Source organism: Mustela lutreola, chromosome 2 (genome assembly GCF_030435805.1).
Source record: "Mustela lutreola isolate mMusLut2 chromosome 2, mMusLut2.pri, whole genome shotgun sequence".
Classification (NCBI taxonomy): domain Eukaryota; kingdom Metazoa; phylum Chordata; class Mammalia; order Carnivora; family Mustelidae; genus Mustela; species Mustela lutreola.
The window spans coordinates 92,746,866-92,766,901 of NC_081291.1; the positions used below are offsets into that span (position 1 = coordinate 92,746,866).

The window sequence follows — 20,036 nt, forward strand, 5'->3', positions numbered from 1 at the left end:
CAGTAATTCATTTTAAATGTAGTGAGTTTCTCAGGAGAAGGACTTACTGGAAATCCAGGTCAGTAAACATGATGAGCGATGGTGGTATACTACCTCAGGCTCAAAGATGGAAAAGCAGAAAAAAGCTGTGATCTCTGTGGTGTTACTGGTGATTTCCTTCTTTCTCCCAGTTCCTACTTTTTAAGGATGTCCTGAGGTCCCTTTATTTCAAGGAGCCTCCCCTACCCTCAGTGCCAGGTGTAGGGAGCTCCTGCTGTGTTGGCAATAGCTACTTTTGAAGGGGGCCTGACTCCACCTCTCGCTTACAACACAGAGGGTGGTCATGGTCTTGAGAGTCTACGGCATCAGTGAGGAAACCAGGTGCCTCATAGTCTAGGATGGATGCCACATGGTGGAGACCACCAACAGGGGCCATCTGTGCCATGCATCACCAAGGAGTTAACTGCTTGTGCCAGTAGCTTTGGCAAGAAGAGTTTGTAGTCCACCCTGAGACCCTGCCAGATGATGGAGAGATGTGTAGGGAGGTAGCCGAGGTTTCAGAAACTATGAAGATAAGTGCTTAAGGGAAGATGAAGGTGAAATTGTGCATATCTTTTCCATAGTCCTACTTTGGGTTAAGAGCTTGAGAAACACTTGCTCCATCTGCTTTCACAGACTTCTCTTCACCCTCCTGTGGTCCTGGAGACTGAAGGATATAGAAAATGGCCTGACAGAGGAGACAGAAGCAGGAGCTCTGCCATGTATTTGAGCACAACTATCATTTAATCTTAGCTGGTCGTTTATCTCTCTGGACATCAGGAAACTTAGAAATGAGAGGGACCTACCACTCCTAGAGCCATGGTGTGGGACATATGAAGTTATAGATGAAAGGCTACTCTGAACTTTTTAGGAGAAGGGGTTTATGTAAGTTGCCTATATTAATAGTCACCTTATTATTTCTTGGATTTGGTTTTTATATCCTTCAAAGGAAAGGATTGCTAACTAGATATATGACAAGACTTTCTTGCTAGAACTATTTCTATAACCAGAAAGCCAGTAAAGTAACACCTTAACCAAATTAGCCAAATAGTGTGGTATCTGATCTATTATATAGAATTTATTATTTCATTGAAATGGTGCCAGCCAATTCTCATAACTGTTTTCTAACATATTGTTTGCCTTTTTATTAAAATAATTAGTGCTGATTTACATGCTTATGTATTTATATATGTGAGGGCTATCAGTGTATTGTTATCTGAAACTCCTCCTTGTCTAGGTGTCACTGGGTAAGTTTCTCTTGAACATATTATTTATTCCAAGTTTATAGTACTTTGTGTCCTTGTGTCCTGGTCACCTCCCAAGCTCACTATTCCATATTCTAAACCCTTAGACACTCAGACCCCCTGGTACTTGTATCTGGAGGAGAGCCAGTACCCTTTCCTCAGATCTCCTATCAAGAGCTGCAGGGACCAAGTAATCAACTTAAGTGCAAGTAGCAGAAGCAACTTAAATCATGAAGAAAATTCATTAATTCACCTAACAAGAAGTGTCCAAGGAGGGTGGTTGACACTGGTAGTTCAGCAATAATTCAAGTTCTTTCCATCTCATTACTTCCATTCTCAGCATGGTTAGCTTTTGTAGTTGGGATTGCCCTCTTATAGTTGTCTGGATGGCTGAAGTGCCACCGTGTATCACCCAACCACATACAACAGTAACCAAAGGCTGAATGAGGTAAAAAGGCCACATGTCACCCTCTTTTGTTGTCTTTTGTAAGAGTGGGGAAATATTTCGTACAAGCTTCCAGCAGACTTATGTTTCATTGTTAGAAAAAATTTCCAAAACATAGAAAAGGCAGAAGAGATTACTGAGTACTTTCTGCACAATGTTGGACTTAATTTCCTATCATCTGGGCTATTTTATAACTCTGTAGAGGCAGGGGTTAACTTGAATGTTTTTGTCTAGAAGAGGTACAAATATTTTTTATTCACTGAAACAGACAACTCTGGGGATCTGGTTTATTGTCCTGTTGGCCACTACCCAGTTTTGTACCTAACCCAGCTATCCTCTTATAAATACTTTAGCTTGTCAAAAATTCTTTGACTCCATTTTAACATCTTACTAGTTTCTTCATTGATTAATGAATGGAACAAAATGTGTTCATTTTATATTTTCATGATCTTCATAATTTTACCTTTTTGAAAGTTATACTTTAATGTTGGCCAGAATTTGGGCACAGCATATACCTAATAAGTTACCCCAAAGGGAAAAAAGATTACCTCAATTTATTTTCCATAATATCCTTTACTCCCTTCCCTCCTCATTGCTCTTACCTACCAGGACTGAGGAGGGCCCAGGGCTCATGGGGTTTTGATATCAAGGGAGAAGAGTGGGAGAATGGTCTTTGTGTAGGTCCTTAACAGTTCCTTCCATGCCAAGGGAACCCCAAGAGTGGGCATAGAAGAGGCCAATTTTTATTTAACCCTCTATTTGTTAAATATAATTGTTTTGCCTTTAATCTTCAAGTCGTCAACATCATACTTAACACAGAGCCCAGCTCTAGATGTTGTGGAACTGTAAGAAGGCAGGAGAGAATATTGATTAAATGCAAAGTTTCTATCTTTTTAAATTAATGAATGAGCCCCACTAGATGGTATTCATCTTTGTGCTAAGGGTAGTGCTTTTAAGATCAACATACATTTATTGAGCATTTACCATGAGTAAGACAGAACTATGATACTTTGTGGAGTCAAACAGATCCGTTCGTACTCTAGGCAGATTATTGGGCAAATTCATACCTGGGTAAACTAATTAGCCTCTGTAAGCCTTGATTTTCTCATCTTCAGAGTATGCGTAAGGATAGCAGCATAGCACTTTATATGATAGAACTGGGGGTTATTTGCCCTAAGAAGAAGTGACCCAGACCTGTGTTGTTCACTTGTATTCTTCCCTTTCCCTTCCATTCTTGGAAGCTTTGCTTATTCCTCTGTAATTCTCCAAAGCCTTTAGGAGAATAAAGATTATTGGAATTACAGGGAACTCCTGCCATCATTCTCAATTCTTCACTTTATGTACAATTCTAATTGCATTCTTGTTTGAGTGTGTAGCTATTTGTCTCCATTAAGTAAAGTAGATGGACTTTCTGGGTGGCTATTCTTTGGCCCTGCTCCTCTGTCATGATTTCCAGCTTTGCTCTGGATGACTGAGGTCTGATTACTGTACCAAGGTAACATTGATATACCTACATTATCACTAATTGTAATTGTAATTGTAAAAAATCAATTATTTTTATAACTGGTATTTCTAGTGTTAACTGATAACAGTACAATTTTGTGGGCATGTACATAAAAGCAATCATTTGTTGGGAGAGAAGTTTCTTTCTGAATGTGAATGTCTATCTTGGTAACTATTTATAATTAAAAATAATTTTTAATAAAGTGGTAAGAACTGGGTTCCCCTCTGCCATCTTTTATAGTTATTTGTATACTTTTCCTTTATCTCTCTAACCTGATTTTAAGCATTATGGGATACATGGCCTTATCTTATGAATCTTTATATTTTTCACATTAGTATAGCACAAAGCATGTAGGTTTTTTTTTTTTTTTTTTTTGGATTATAAATGAGTCCCAGAAGCTGGTACTCATTTTTGTTCCTAGGATAGTGTTTCTAAAGTTAACTTACATTAACCGAGCCTCTACCCTGAATAAAGAACAGTGTGGAAGAGGGAAAGATGATACAGACTTGGCCTGAGTTTTTGCCAAGGCTTCTGGAGGCATTGGTGTATGGCCAGATCTTCCAGTCTCTCGCAGGCCACATACAGCATTTTATGTTCTATTCTGGAAGCAGGGCAGACCCCTGGAGGGTTTTTAAGTTAGGGGTTCAAGAGCAGATTTTAATTTTGTAAAGCCACACGCCTATTCTCAGCCTAATTCTCAGCAATACTGCTTGCAAATTGGGGTCTCCTGTATAGGCCTGAGGATTAGATACACCCTAGTAGTTGGTGTTTCTTAGAATCGTGAATTGTTAAAAAATATTCTTTGTGAAGTCGGGGAATTATATAGTTCATTTTGGAAAAATGTCAATCAAAAATAATTTGAAAAGTTCAGGCTCCTGCTCCTGTAAACCCAAGGATTCAATCAGGTTTAACCTACCAGTTTAATTAAATGTTTATAGTGTTACAGGGGATCATATAGTCAGGAAGGATACAGACTTTGTAGAGCTTAGAATTTAGCAAGAGTAATCGGTCAGTTGTAGAATATAGTGTGAGAAGAAGAACAGAAGTGGGAGAGTATGTCTAACTTGCTGGTAGTAGTAGGAATGGTGGTTAAGAAAGTGATTCAGGGGTATCCTTTTTTAAGCTTGGAAACAACCTCGGGCAAGGATTGAAATGCTGGTACCTGCCTTGGGTTATAGACCCAGGGTGGTGAGAGTGAGGACAATCCGAAATGAGCTTAGGATGCGAAGCAGAGAAGTGTATGTTACTGTACTGGCCATCAATTCACAAAGAGCTGGAGAAGGACAATGTCAGGTTGCCTGGCAGGGATATTTGTATACCTTATAAACACAGGGGTAGCATGCCTTAGGGAGAAAAAGAGAAAATGATTGCCTAGATTCTCCTCTTGTAGCCTGCTCGTCTACTCCAAAGTAGTGAACTCCCTTGCACCTTTAGGCTGTGTCATCTAGTTCCTTACACTGCCAGTTGGAATGCTTGATTCTGTGTCCTGCAGTGTGGTGTTTCATCCTCGTCCAGATGTGGCAGGAGCCCGAGCGCCTGGCATCTCAGGCAAGTGAGTAATTGACCTCCAATACCAGCACCTTTGGAAGGAATGCGGGTAGTCAGGGGACTCCAGGGAGGCATGTGAGGTTTGTTTCCAATACAATCCTGAAGGACAGACAGGATTCTGAGATGCAGAGATGAAAGAGGAAGGCATTTTAATATGAGCAATGACATAAAGGAAGAAACATGTGTGCTGCATTTAAGATAAAGCAAGTGCCTCGTTGGCTTCAACAGAGATGTGACCATTTCTTAGCCTATATTTTCTTGACTTGCAGTTATTGCGTTTTTTTCCCTTTTAAAATGTACTCCAAATATATAACTAAATGTTTATTCCTTCATTAGTTTTTGTTTGTTTGTTTGTTTTTGTTTTTTTGTTTTGGCATGAATAAATAGGTGGAAGAGGAGGCTGGAAATGAAAGACTCCAAATGTGAAGCTGTCCTTGATTCAGCCAACAGTAGGGGTCACAGACGGTCTTGAGCAGAGAATGGGGTATTGAAGAGTGAGGGGGAAGGGTAATGGGGTTTAAACCACTGTCTATAGTTCATCATTTATTTCTGCTTGATAGCCTCACACAGACTCCTTTTTAATCTATTGGTGGTAATACACTGGAGCAGTAATAGTAACACCACCACAATCAAGACTCAGCTTGTTTATCTCCCTACCCTGTAGTCTCTAGCTCCTTGCTCTGCTTTATTGTTTTAATAGCATTAAGTTAGCAGTCATATATATATATATATATATATATATATATATATATATATATTGTTTTCTGCCTGTTTGCCTTACCAGAAAACTTCACAAACTAGAGACGTTGTCTTGAGCAGTTACTGCCAGTATCTGGCACTGTTCTAAGCGCCTGATGGGGTTCTAATGTAACTCCATTGAACCATATGTGTGCTATGTGTGAACTATTTGGTGCTGATTCTTTGTAATCTGTTGATACTTGCTTTTGTGATTAGTTCATTGTCAGTTTTCGAAAATATTCCATGTGTACATATAAGAACATGCATTTTTAAGTTTTTTGATGAAATATTCAATTTATGTGTATTAGCTCAAACTAATTATGTTTTTCAAATCTATAATTGTTTTACTAAAATCTACATCTTATTAATTTTTTGCCTACTGAATCTATTAACTACTGAGGGAAATACATTGAACTTTCCACTATGATTGTGGATTTGTCAATTTCTTAAATTTTTATTAATATTAATTTTTCATATATATCTAGGCTTGTATCATAAGTTGCACATAAGTACAGAATTAAAAAATTTTCCCAATAGCGGCACCTGGGTGACTCAGTTGGTTAAGCATCGAACTCTGGATTTTGCTCAGGTCATGATCTCAGGGTCATGCGATTGAGCCCCATATCACACTCTGTGCTGTCTTGGAGTCTGCTTAAGATTCTCTCTCTCCCTCTCCACCTCCCCCTTGTGATTTCTTTAAAATAATAAATAAATACAAATTTTCTCAATCAATTATTGGATTTTTTTCAATATGTTGTGATACTCTTTTTGGTTTTTTTTGAGAGGGAGAAAGAGAGAGAGCACCCCTTGTGCACAGGTTGAGGGTAAGGTATATGCAGAGGGAGGGAGAGAGACAGAGAGACAGACAGAGAGAAGGAATCTTAAGCAGGCTCCATGCCCAGTGTGAAGCCCCAGTTGGGCTTGATCTCAACAACCCTGACATCATGACCTGAGCCGAAATCAAGAGTCTGTCACTTACCGACTGTGCCACCCAGGTGCCTCTGTGGTGATACTCCTTATCCTTAATTTACCTAATACTGCTTTTTGCCAGCCTTCTTTTGCCTGGAGTATCTTTTTAATCCTCTTGCTTTCAACCTATGTCCTTACTTTTTTTTTTTTTTTTTAAAGTGTGTTCTTTATAACAATTCTTTAAAAATAGCTTAGTCTTGTTTCTCTGTGTTTAAATTCATGATTTTAGTCTGTTGTGATTAACAATATATGGAATGTTTCTTCCATTGTATTTTGTGACACACCTTTTTCTCCTTTCCCTGCTTTCTTTTCTGGCTTTTGAGTGAGTAGTGGACAATATGTATGAAATAATGGAGAGGTGTTGGGTGATACTATCATCTGGAGAGGGTCTAACTTTTTTCTGGGTAGTAGTTATAGTAAGGACAGATCACCTTGAACTAAATGGGGGACTGAGTTGGTTTAAGGTTGGTTTCAGATTCTGTGAAGGCTTTATATCTAAGATTTATATCTTTATATCTAAGAAGGAGGCCTTGAGGGTTTCCAAGACCCTTCTTCATCTTTGTGAATCTCCTGAAAACTCTGCTTAGTTTTTAACCTCTTCGCAGCCCCCTTCTCCTTATTGTCTTCCCCTGAACAATGTAGGATTCAGTAAGTGCCTCAAGGGTAAAAGCCAGGCAGAATGTCAGACTTAACTTCTCATTTGCTCCCTTTCTTACTGGAAGAAATTCCCCTCAAGACCTGGCTGCCTCTGTAGCCCTGAACTGTAATCTTTGTCTTGTGAGTCCAGGAAAAGTGCTGCAAGCTCTAGGCCAAGGCATTCTGCCTTTGTCAACTGCCCTGAGAGGAACACACCATGCAGAATGTTTGGCTCACCTAGAGCATTCCCTTCCTTTCCAGGCTCTGGCTCCTCAAGTGCTGACTGCCTTTGTTTGTCTTAGCTGATCTTTGATATCTTCAAAGACCTGCTGCGTTTTTGTTTTTGTTTTTTAATTTTACTCAGATTTTACATTGTTCAAATGTTTCAGTGTTCTCTGTACAGCTGTGGAAAGTATGAAATAAGCTTACTCCATCGTAGTCAGAAGTTGAGGTTTCATTCTTGTATTTTTAATTTCAATCACATTTTTCCCCTAGAAATTCTATTTGATTGGTTTTCAAATCAGCATCATCTTTTTATTTTTGGGTAGTACCCTTTTTCTATCTTATATTTCCTAATTCTTTCTTTATAATTTTAATCTCTTAAAATATACTTATTTTATAGTTTGAATCCTTTTAGATTATCTGAAATTTGCAGGGGTATAATTTTACTCTATGTTATCTGCTGACTCTTGCTTTGCATTTGCTTCTGCCAGATGCCCCAAGAGGTAGAAGCAGCTGAGAACCAATCTTTATGTTAATTTCTTGGCTTGGGATTTCTGAAGCCATAAAGCTATTACATATTTGAATCCCAAATATGAGTGAGCAGAGAGATATGGTTATGGAAGAAGAGAGATATTTTTTTCTCAGAAGTTCAGACCTGTACAGATCAACTTTCTTGTCATTTTGTTTACTTGTGAGTGGATGTTTCTTAGGTCATTCTTTCAGTGAAGATACAAACCACATATGGGATTCTGACGTATTTGTGTCTGTGTAGTCCAATTTTTCACATTACATGGGCTCAAGGTCTTGGCTTTTGTTTCTCTGAGGCCATGAAGGCCAGCCCATTGACTACTGAGCTCAGCACAACCCCTTAGGTTTTATACAAACCCTCAGGGATATGCTTCATTTTCTTGTAAGCTCAGCATATGTGAAGATATTTACAGACTTTATTCCACGTTTTTTGGTCTTTTAAGGTAAATGTTTTCAAGTTGTCTACTGCTTCATAATCCCAGAAACAAAAGTCTTAACTGACATAATTTATATTGCTGGCTTATGCATGTTATCTATTATTAGGTATCATCAACAACATTATTATTTCTACAAATACATAAAACCTGAACATTTGGATTTAATGTATATTAAATTATGTGTTATGTGTGTGTATAAATATATATAACATTTTATAGAACATATAGTTACAATTATGTTCTGTAAAAATATCTTACATAACTATATTTAACATATAATATATATTTATATATGACATATAATATGTAAGAGTATATATAATAGATTACAAAGTCTTATGATAACTGGTCTGTCAACTGAGTGTATGGTTAGTAGATACAGTACTACGTAGACCATGCTACAGAAACACAGTAAAACTGAGCTTATTGAAATAGTGTAAACCACATCACTCTTTTCCCAACTACATGTCCTGCTGACTTTGAAACTTTGTTTTTAAAACTCATATTTCCTCAGGGGAACTAGAAAATGTTGTGGATTTGTAGCTTTCAAACCCTGAAAGATATATCTATGGGAGTGTGTATTTATCACTTCACATGCACCCATATATATTATTTATATTAGAAATAAAATTTTTTTATTTTGCATGAAATTTTATGTCCTTTTTTCCTTTGTGTAGGAGGATACTTCATCGAGACTTGAAATCAAAGAATATATTTCTGAAAAACAATCTTCTTAAAATTGGTAAGATTTTAAAAAATATGTATTCCAGAAACATGGGAGAATATATTCTAGATGTTATTAGTATATCATTGAAATATATAGTGCCTAGAAGTGTTAGAGTAATCACTGGTTTATTTTAACTTCTCAAACTTTTGTTTTTACTTGGTTGGGGCCAAGAAAACCCCATTATTTTGTTTTTGAGTACCTGATACAAATTGAAGTGTAAGACAATTGCTATATACATGATAGATTGAACTAACAGTTTTTGAGTTTCTATCCCATGCCAAGCACTGTGCAAGTATTTAGAGTTGTTTTACTAACTTCGTTAATTAGTATAGATTTTCCCCTTATTTTACCCCAAGCAATTAGCAGTTATCACTGGTAATGAAATTATTGGTATCATGGATTTGTTAATTTTTAGTTCTTCTTCAGAACTGTACCTCCACTCATAACAGTTACTGGATTATTCATTCTTCCTGTAAGATGTTCTTAAAGAGAGAAAGCCTAAAAGCATACAACTAGTTAGATGTGTAAAGAGAACTTAATGGATTCAAATTTTTATAGGCATGTTCTTGAAAGGTCTCAGGTCTTTTATTTGAAATATTTCTTTTATTGTAATTGAAGAATGAACTCTTCTTGCTTTGAGGAAATTGCAAATCATTATATTCTTATATTCAGCCCCCCAAAATCATTTTGTTTGTTGTTAGGCAGAACTGAAATAGCTTTTTTTTCAAGTTGCAGGTTTTCCATAATTCCAGAAATAAAAAGCTTTAGCTTATATAATTCACCTTCCTGGCTCAGGAAGCTATGCACCAGCATTGTGTAATTTTAAAGATACCATTTTCTTCTTTTCTTTCCCTTTAAATGATATGAGTCATTGCATATTAAAATTGCCAAATTAGACAGTTGTTACTTTCCAGGCTGCTTTTCATTGTTTTAAAGTATTCATAAAAATTTATTATTATTTCAAGGGGATTTTGGAGTTTCTCGACTCCTAATGGGATCCTGTGATCTAGCCACCACTTTAGCTGGAACTCCCCATTACATGAGTCCAGAGGCTTTGAAACACCAAGGCTACAACACAAAGTCAGACATCTGGTGAGTGGGCAATGGGCTGGTCCAGGTGATGTATATATCTGCTGCACTGAGAGGACAATGTGTTTCATTCTGGGGCTCATTTACTTGCTACATCCACTCACTTTTTCCTTTTGAAGTATGAATTCATTCTTTGACCAGAGTAAAGGAGGGTTTTTTGGATTTGGAACTTGATGATTTCCATTATGCCAATTTCAAAAATTCTCTTTATTTATAGATTACTCTTTTTATTTTTATTTTTTTCTTCTTCAACCACAAGGAAAGTTCTTAATGTGTCACAAACATTTAATATTGATAGGTTTCTGCTGGCCTGTTAAAGAAAGTATTTGTAATCCTAAACACTGTGCTTTACTTTATTTAAGATCAACTTCCACATCTGTGGGGGAATTTATGGCTTTATTTTTTTTTCTTCTTGATGCTTATAAGAATTTTTATGAAGATACTAGCTTTTAAGAATAAACTTTAAAAAATTTCTCAGTTTTCAATGATAGATACATCTGAGATTTCTCCATTTATCTGAGCTCTTGTACCAAAGGAATTTCTCATACCTTGTCATGGAACCAGTTTAAATCTCAGTACAGAAGCCATGTGGAAAATTGTATTCTCTTGTTAGCAGTAGATCCTATTTAGGGAAAATCTCTTTTCCTTTGAAGAGGAGTCATATAATTTTCGGCTTGTTAAGGGTTGAAAGGACAATCTAGCTGAGAGCCTGTTAATTAAGTAAATAATTATTGTATGCAAATCAACCTAAGTAGTTCTGAGCTTTCAGAGATGAGCAATGTGAAAGATTATGTCGACTTCATTCTTCTAAAGAGGATAAGGGAAAAGTAAGCAGAACAGGGGATAGGCCTTTGGATTTTCATAAGGGTCATTACTCATGTTCTTATTCTGATGCCTTCTGAGTGGGAGAGAACACTGTCAACATTAGATCTGGCTATGGCAGATAACCATCCATTCTGTCCCTTTAGTTCACTCTTGTGATTATTCATTTCTAGGTTCTTCAGTTTTTTTCTTTCTTTCATTGTTAGCCTGTTTCTACCCTGATGGTGTTTTCCAATTTGCCTATCATATTTTCTCTAATCATAACCTTCCCCTAATACCTTCCCAAAACCAAAACTAAAACTAAAATAATAGACAAGACCTCAAAAAGTATGTTCAGGGGAATGAGTTTCTCTAAGTTTTGCTTTGTTAAGCAACTACTATTTGCCAATGACTATGTAATAGCCCTTAGGATATAAAATTTTAAAAAATAATAATAATAGGATTCCTGTCCCTGAGGAGGAGTCTTCTTGTTCTTTTTAGAGTGCTTTCTTCAGTTTGAGATCAGTCTTGGGCTTTGGATTGGATTTGAGTTCCATATTTACATCTCTTTCTATACTTAATTTTTTTTTTAATATTATGGCATTTTAAAAAGATTCAGGAGCACCTGTAACTCAATTGGTTAAGCATCTGTCTTTCGCTCTCAGGTCATGATCCTGAGGTCCTGGAATCCAGCCCTAAGTGAGGCTCCCTGCTCTGTGAGGAGTCTGCTTCTCCCTCTTCTTCTGCCCCTCCCCCATGCTCGCTCTCTCTGTCTCTCAGATAAATAAATAAGATCTTAAAAAAAATAAAAAATAAAAATAGATTCAAATACGTAATTTCTTCATGATTAAAATTACATGCTATGCCAGAAAGATGTTTACGTCATGTCATTTGGATTAAGACTAAATTAATTTATGAAGCCCATCGTTAAGCCTTTTGCATCACATGTAGCAAGAAATCTGGCTCTTTGGGGCAGGTATCTACATCTGCTTGCCAAATCAGATGTGTCTCCCCAGAAACTTGGGCAACAGTACCCACAGACATAGTCTTTTTGTCTAAGTAGCTTTTATCATAGTCCTTTTTAAAAAAAAAAAAAAAAAGAGGACTTTTTAAAAAAATACTTTTTATAAAAACTACTCCCTAGTATTGTATAAAGAATTATAGGAATATTCCCAATATGGGAATTATAGGACTATCATAAAGAATATAGGAATTATCAGAAATATCAGAATTATAGGGATATAGAATAATAGAAATAGTATTGCCATGATGTTTTAGGTTTATAAAAATAATATCTGATTCAGGCAAAACTTTAAAAAATCCCAAACCTCCCACATATAAAAATACAGGAGAATTTTAATATATTTTGTGTGAGCATTCGGTCAGCTCTCCTTGCAGAGATTATTAACTATTCAGCAAGTACAAGCCAAGGATTTATCATCATCCTGACCCCAAATAACCACCTTATTATGAATTTAGTAATTACCTTGGTTGTTTCTGAATCAAAATGGGCTTATCTGGTAATGAATTTTCTATTGCTGAACCTAAAGTGGAAAGAATAACAGAGAACTATTAATTATAGTGGCAGATACATAAGTGTGATGAGTAATCTTTGGGAGACACTCTTAGAAAAATTAGATTGAATGAGGTTGAGAATTTTTTTTTTTGAATCTCAGCCTGTAGCATCTGTTTACTGTGGAATATTTTCTTACAATTAGAAACACTTGTGAATAATTGACAGGTGTTTTGTTTTAGCACTAATAGCTGTACATATTATATTTATAATGCTTAATGAAGAATTGGTATAATACTAATTATATTTCATCTGTTAATGTTTGCCCATTGCAACTGTATCCTCTTTCTGCAATCTGTTAAACCTTTGGGGATTCATTTATTTATAGCACTCAAGTACAGATAAGTCTCTCTTAAAAAGGTTTTAGGTTCCAAAAGTTTATAAACACTTATTCAGCAAGTTAGAATAATTAAGTGCATTGAGGACAATACTTTGAATACTGCCAATTTATATAAGCAATTGCTGAACAGTTTTTTCCCCCCACAGGAAAAATATATGAATTGTGTTCCTAGGCCACCTCTTTAAATTGATTGAAATTATGAATGATTAGAATTTATTATTTTGGTAGGAGAAACAAATAAAGGATAATACTATTGGAATAATGGTGCTATAATTAAACAGAAAAGAAACAGAATATTTCATTGTTGGTCTTATCTATCTTGTTGTGAGAGGTCAACCAGATGGTTCTCTGATCTTGTGGCCCTATATTCTTCAGGTGATTTAAGTGGAGAGAATGGTGTTGGGAGTAATAGAGGTGTCAGAGTATACTCTGTAGGTCTCAGGATTTTGCAAAAACCTGAGATCTGGTCCAGGGGTTGGCTGCATAAGGGATGCTGTAGGAGTCTGTTCACACTCAGCACTGGAGTCAGTCTTTAGTGATGTTGGGCAGAAATGTCAGACGAGGTTTAGCTATAAGTAGAAGAAAATAGAGAGGAACCAGGACCTGCCTGACCTACCATAACTAAGGAAGTATTCACACAGGAGAGTATTCCCAAATTGGACAGGGAAAGGAAGCAGGGTAGAGAACAAGCCTATTTTCCAGTGAAGAATTTAAGAAAGGGAGAAATACAGGCCAACTTGGCAATAGTTTTGAATAGCTAATGTGGAACCTGCAAGTAGCTGGGAGCCAACAGCCCATCTTGGTGAAGGAAGCTGTGGAGCAAGAGAGCCCATTTCTCTCACTTTCCCATGGTCTGAAAAACTCTTGTGTGAATTTAGAACTAAGGTGTCGGTCAGGGTATCTAGGAAGTGAGAACTGCTGTCATTGTCATTATTTTCACTCAACAGAAGCTCAAGTAGGAAAACACTTTAGTCAAGTGCATCTGGGTATTAATATCTTTTCTCAATGACTAGCATGAAATGACTGACACAAAATCTGAAAATAATATCTAGCCTGGTGAGTTTTACAAGGTCACAATACCACTGCAGCCACAGAACCAGAATTGCTAATATCTATGGAGCGCTTACTCTGTGATTGAGAGTTAATGCACTAAGTACTTATATACCTATGTAAATGCATTTGTTACTACAAAAAATCATACTATATATATTTTACAACCTGCTTTTTTTAATTGCAAAAGGAAATATTGCACTGCCTTAATAAAATATATCTACCTATCATTTAAATGTTTACATTTATTCTCTTTGCAAGTATTCTATACTTGGACACAGTAATTTTTCAACCAGTAATGTTTATTAGACATTGTTTAATGTTTTCTTTGAAGATTTTCTCTTTGTTTTTGTCTTTAAGCATTTTTAGAGCAGAGGGTATCTGGGAGTGGATTTGCGTTTATCCTACTTGGAGTTAGTTGAGCTTCTTGGGCAAGTAGATTGATATAGTTCATCAAACTTGAAAAGTTTTCAACCATTATTTCTTTGAGTATTTTTATATCTTTTCTTTCTCTCCTTGCCTTCTGGCATGTTTTTGTGCTTTGTGGTCTCCCACATTTCTCTAAGACATTGTTCATTATTCTTCATTTTTCTCTCTGTTCTTTAGGTTGCATAATATCTGTCAATGTATCTTCAAGTTCATTGATTCTTCTGCTAGTTAAAGTCTACTGTTAAACCCCTTTGGTGGATTTCTTATTTCAGTTATTATACTTTTCAACTCCAGAATTTCCATTTGGTGCTTTTTAATAATTTCTGTCTCTTTATTGATATTCTCTATTTGGTGTGACATTTATATCATACTTTATTTATTTAAACATGGTTTCCTTTAGTTCTTTGAATGTATTCAAAATGCTACTTGGAAGTCTTCATCTGTTAAATCTGACATCTGAGACCTCTCAGGTAGTTGCTGTTTTCTGCTTTTCCCCCTATGTATACATTTTTCTTGTCTCTTTGCATATCTCATAACTGGTAAAAACTGGACATTTTAGATAATATATTATACCCAACTCCACACATTTATTTTCCTCACTCCCTCCACCTCTCTGAGACCAGGTATCTTTTGCTTTTTTACTCATTTAGTGGCATTCCTGGCTATTCTAGTGAAACCTATTTCCCTTCCAGTGTGAAACCTCTAGTGTTGATCCTCAGAGTATAGCCTTAGGCACGTGCACAGTTAGCCTTGGATGACAGTAGTTTTAGCAAGGCTCTCTGTCTCTTTCCCTGTTCTGTTTGCTGTTTCTGTTGGTATTACACTCAATTGTTAGCCTCCACTAATTGCCACCTCATTGCTTTTATTTTCAACAATGCCCCAAGGCATGAATTGCTCTCCAGTCTCTTCCAATTAAATCTGAGTCTGTTTGCAGATGTAGTTTTTGACGCCAGTCTTTGTGGTTTGAAATTCGCCTATTCTTAGCTATCTCTTTCCCTGATTTTCTCTGATAAGCTAACTAGCCTATGGTTTAGCTTATTGTCCTCACAGAGCTACCAATCTCCTTTTATTTTTTTTATTTTTTATTTTTAAAAAGATTTTATTTATTTATTTGACAGACAGAGATCACAAGTAGGCAGAGAGGCAGGCAGAGAGAGGGAAGGGGGAAGCAGGCTCCCTGCTGAGCAGAGAGCCCCATGCGGGGCTCGATCCCAGGACCCTGAGATCATGACCCGAGCCGAAGGCAGAGGCTTTAACCCACTGAGCCACCCAGGCGCCCCTACCAATCTCCTTTTAATCGCTTGCCACCAAATTCTTCATTCTTTCTGAGAGCTGGAGTTTAGGCTTGAATTTCCTACACTCTGTTCCAAATAAAGTTAGTCTCTTTGGGGAGAGCTTCTGAATCCTCTCTTTTTGTAACCTACCTTTGCCCTGGGCAAAATCTCTTGAGCACTGCTGAAGGTAGGGACGTGGCCCATTTTTCTTAGAGTGACAGTCTTGCTCGTGCCAGGGACAGTAGCCTCTCTCTTTGGTGTGCCTCTCCTGGCATAGAACATGTACCCTGTGAGCAAGCTGGGGCAAAGGTGATCAGTGATCAGGACCCACTGTTCCTGGGGTAGAGCTTCCATTCTACCAGTACAGACTAGGTAGAGAAAAGGAGCTCTTAATATCTTGGTTACAATCACCTGAAATTTAATCTCAGTAACACATAGCTGGGGAGACGAGAAATGCTGGAAGCCTGCCCCTCCTGGAGAGATAACCAAGCCCAGAACAGATTTCTGGAAGAAGGGAGATCCCCATCTTATTGGCCACATGGGCTCAGAGTGAAATTTTTGTCACACAGAGCTGGGGGAGTGCCTCAAGTGCCACAAACTCTTGTTTTTACTGAAATTTAGTAGATTTTCTTGAATAAATATTTCTTCATTTACTTTATGCCCTTAACATGATTTTTAGTGACTTCAAGTTGTTGGGGGTCTTTGGTAATTTTCACCAGTCATAGTTGTTTTCCTAGGAAGCAGGTCTGCTGAGCTCCTCATAATGCCATTTTGGAACTGTTCTCTCCAAGGCCTTACTGCTGGAATTAGAGATTTTTATTTATTTTTTTCCTCTGTTAAACGGTGGGAACAAAACAGCCTGGAACAGGGAGAGGTTGGTGGAGACTAAAGAAGGGAGATAGTCAGGCCTTCTATTAATTTCCTACATTCCACTATTTCTGATGCTCTGCCCATCTTAAAAGAACATATGGAAACTATCAGAGATGATTAAAGCAGTTGGAGCACAGCTATTCAACCACACTGTGATCTCCCTGTTCTCATCTCTCCCATTAGTGTTGCTCCCATCTTCAGTTCTCCATTGGCCAAATTCTTATGGTGTAGGGGGCATGGGGCCACCATAGCAGAGGGAGAGCCGATGATGTTCTTTCAAACTTTGTGCTCAATAGTGGAAGAAAGTAATTAGACTGGTATAAACAGGACAAAATTCACCCAAACTTTGTTTCTAAAATTTTGGGGTCTTTCCCCAGATATGATAGTATATTGGCATGATATGGTGGAAAGAATGCATTCACCTTTGCTTTCAAATATTCTTTTGAAAATTCAGTTCCCCAGACATGTTAGCCACATTTCGAGTGCTCAGTAGCCTCATGTGACTATTGGTCATTGTATACAGAAATATAGAATGTTTCTGCCATTGCAGAAAATTCTGTTGGATGGTCCTGAGGTATTCTGCTGCAGACCCTTTATCCTGGGATTTTTCTTGAATTCTAGCAGCTTTTGGATTGAGCAGATCCTCTAACCGTTTCTGCTGCTGTTCTTTATACCCACCGTGTTTTCAGTAAGTATTTTTTGACTATTTTGAAGTTACTCTGTTTTGTGATCCTTCAGTCACTCCATTGATTCCCTCTGCTTCTTCTCAGTATCCCTGCTATTACTGTGCAGGCCATACGGCAACTGTGGCTTGTCTTCACTTCCTTGTACTGTGAGGTGTGCAGGGACACCTCACTCCCTAACTTTGTTGAAAACGTTGCCCATGGTTTTTGGTTTTGGTATCGAGCTACTCTGTTTTACATGGGAATTTAAGGAAGATCCAGATACTATGCTTCTGATGTAGCTGCCCCTTTTCCCCAAATATTCAGAAATAAAATTTTAACAAAATTTCTGCATGATTTGTATGCATATTAAAGCTCAGTGAGAACCGATAGAGGTTCTGGACATGATAGGCCCTTATAAAATGGTTGCCATATAATATTGCTTCTGAAGTATAAGTTCAAGCCATCTAGTGTCTTTCATTCTATTTAGATAAAGTTTATATATATTTTTTTTAATTTTTTATTTTTTATAAACATATATTTTTATCCCCAGGGGTACAGGTCTGTGAATCACCAGGTTTACACACTTCACAGCACTCACCAAATCACATACCCTCCCCAATGTCCATAATCCCACCCCCTTCTCCCAAACCCCCTCCCCCCGGCAACCCTCAGTTTGTTTTGTGAGATTAAGAGTCACTTATGGTTTGTCTCCCTCCCAATCCCATCTTGTTTCATTTATTCTTCTTCTACCCACTTAAGCCTCCATGTTGTATCACCACTTCCTCATATCAGGGAGATCATATGATAGTTGTCTTTCTCTGCTTGACTTATTTCGCTAAGCATGATACGCTCTAGTTCCATCCATGTTGTTGCAAATGGCAAGATTTCATTTCTTTTGATGGCTGCATAGTATTCCATTGTGTATATATACCACATCTTCTTGATCCATTCATCTGTTGATGGGCATCTAGGTTCTTTCCATAGTTTGGCTATTGTGGACATTGCTGCTATAAACATTCGGGTGCATGTGCCCCTTTGGATCACTACATTTGTATCTTTAGGGTAAATACCCAATAGTGCAATTGCTGGGTCATAGGGCAGTTCTATTTTCAACATTTTGAGGAACCTCCATGCTGTTTTCCAGAGTGGCTGCACCAGCTTGCATTCCCACCAACAGTGGAGGAGGGTACCCCTTTCTCCGCATCCTCGCCAGCATCTGTCATTTCCTGACTTGTTGATTTTAGCCATTCTGACTGGTGTGAGGTGATATCTCATTGTGGTTTTGATTTGTATTTCCCTGATGCCGAGTGATATGGAGCACTTTTTCATGTGTCTGTTCACCATCTGGATGTCTTCTTTGCAGAAATGTCTGTTCATGTCCTCTGCCCATTTCTTGATTGGATTATTTGTTCTTTGGGTGTTGAGTTTGCTAAGTTCTTTATAGATTCTGGACACTAGTCCTTTATCTGATATGTCGTTTGCAAATATCTTCTCCCATTCTGTCAGTTGTCTTTTGGTTTTGTTGGCTGTTTCCTTTGCTGTGCAAAAGCTTTTGATCTTGATGAAATCCCAGTAGTTCATTTTTGCCCTTGCTTCCCTTGCCTTTGGCGTTGTTCCTAGGAAGATGTTGCTGCGGCAGAGGTCGAAGAGGTTGCTGCCCGTGTTCTCCTCAAGGATTTTGATGGATTCCTTTCGTACATTGAGGTCCTTCATCCATTTTGAGACTATTTTTGTGTGTGGTGTAAGGGAATGGTCCAATTTCATTTTTCTGCATGTGGCTGTCCAATTTTCCCAGCACCATTTATTGAAAAGGCTGTCTTTTTTCCATTGGACATTCTTTCCTGCTTTGTCGAAGATTAGTTGACCATAGATTTGAGGGTCTATTTCTGGGCTCTCTATTCTGTTCCATTGATCTATGTGTCTGCTTTTGTGCCAGTACCATGCTGTCTTGAGGATGACAGCTTTGTAATAGAGCCTGAAGTCCGGAATTGTGATGCCACCAACGTTGGCTTTCTTTTTCAATATCCCTTTGGCTATTCAAGGTCTTTTCTGGTTCCATATAAATTTTAGCATTATTTGTTCCATTTCTTTGAAAAAGATGGATGGTACTTTGATAGGAATTGCATTAAATGTGTAGATTGCTTTAGGTAGCATAGACATTTTCACAATATTTATTCTTCCAATCCAGGAGCATGGAACATTTTTCCATTTCTTGGTGTCTTCCTCAATTTCTTTCCTGAGTACTTTATAGTTTTCTGAGTATAGATTCTGTGTCTCTTTGGTTAGGTTTATTCCTAGGTATCTTATGGTTTTGGATGCAATTGTAAATGGGATTGACTCCTTAATATCTCTTTCTTCTGTCTTGCTGTTGGTGTAGAGAAATGCAACTGATTTCTGTGCATTGATTTTATATCCTGACACTTTACTGAATTCCTGTATAAGTTCTAGCAGTTTTGGAGTGGAGTATTTTGGGTTTTCCACATATAGTATCATATCATCTGCGAAGAGTGATAATTTGACTTCTTCTTTGCCGATTTGGATGCCTTTAATTTCCTTTTGTTGTCTGATTGCTGAGGCTAGGACCTCTAGTACGATGTTGAAAAGCAGTGGTGATAATGGACATCCCTGCCGTGTTCCTGACCTTAGCGGAAAAGCTTTCAGTTTTTCTCCATTGAGAATGATATTTGCAGTGGGTTTTTCATAGATGGCTTTGATGATATTGAGGTTTGTGCCCTCTATCCCTACACTTTGAAGAGTTTTGATCAGGAAGGGATGTTGTACTTTGTCAAATGCTTTTTCAGCATCTATTGAGAGTATCATATGGTTCTTGTTCTTTCTTTTATTGATGTGTTGTATCACATTGACTGATTTGCGGATGTTGAACCAACCTTGCAGCCCTGGAATAAATCCCACTTGGTCGTGGTGAATA

General features: G+C 37.5%; 1 protein-coding gene across 8 annotated transcripts in view; it reads left to right on the forward strand.

Annotated features, from left to right (window-relative positions):
• The window catches only part of NEK11 (NIMA related kinase 11), a 254,435-nt gene that overhangs the window by 77,577 nt on the left and 156,822 nt on the right, over positions 1-20,036 (forward strand). For 7 of the 8 annotated variants that reach the window (XM_059162590.1, XM_059162595.1, XM_059162596.1 and 4 more), the window contains 2 exons: positions 8,967-9,031; positions 9,982-10,108. In XM_059162590.1, coding sequence (XP_059018573.1) covers positions 8,967-9,031; positions 9,982-10,108 — 192 coding nt within the window. Of the gene's footprint in view, positions 1-5,161; positions 5,244-8,966; positions 9,032-9,981; positions 10,109-20,036 lie in introns of those variants that run through there. The other variant, XM_059162598.1, reaches the window with a different exon arrangement.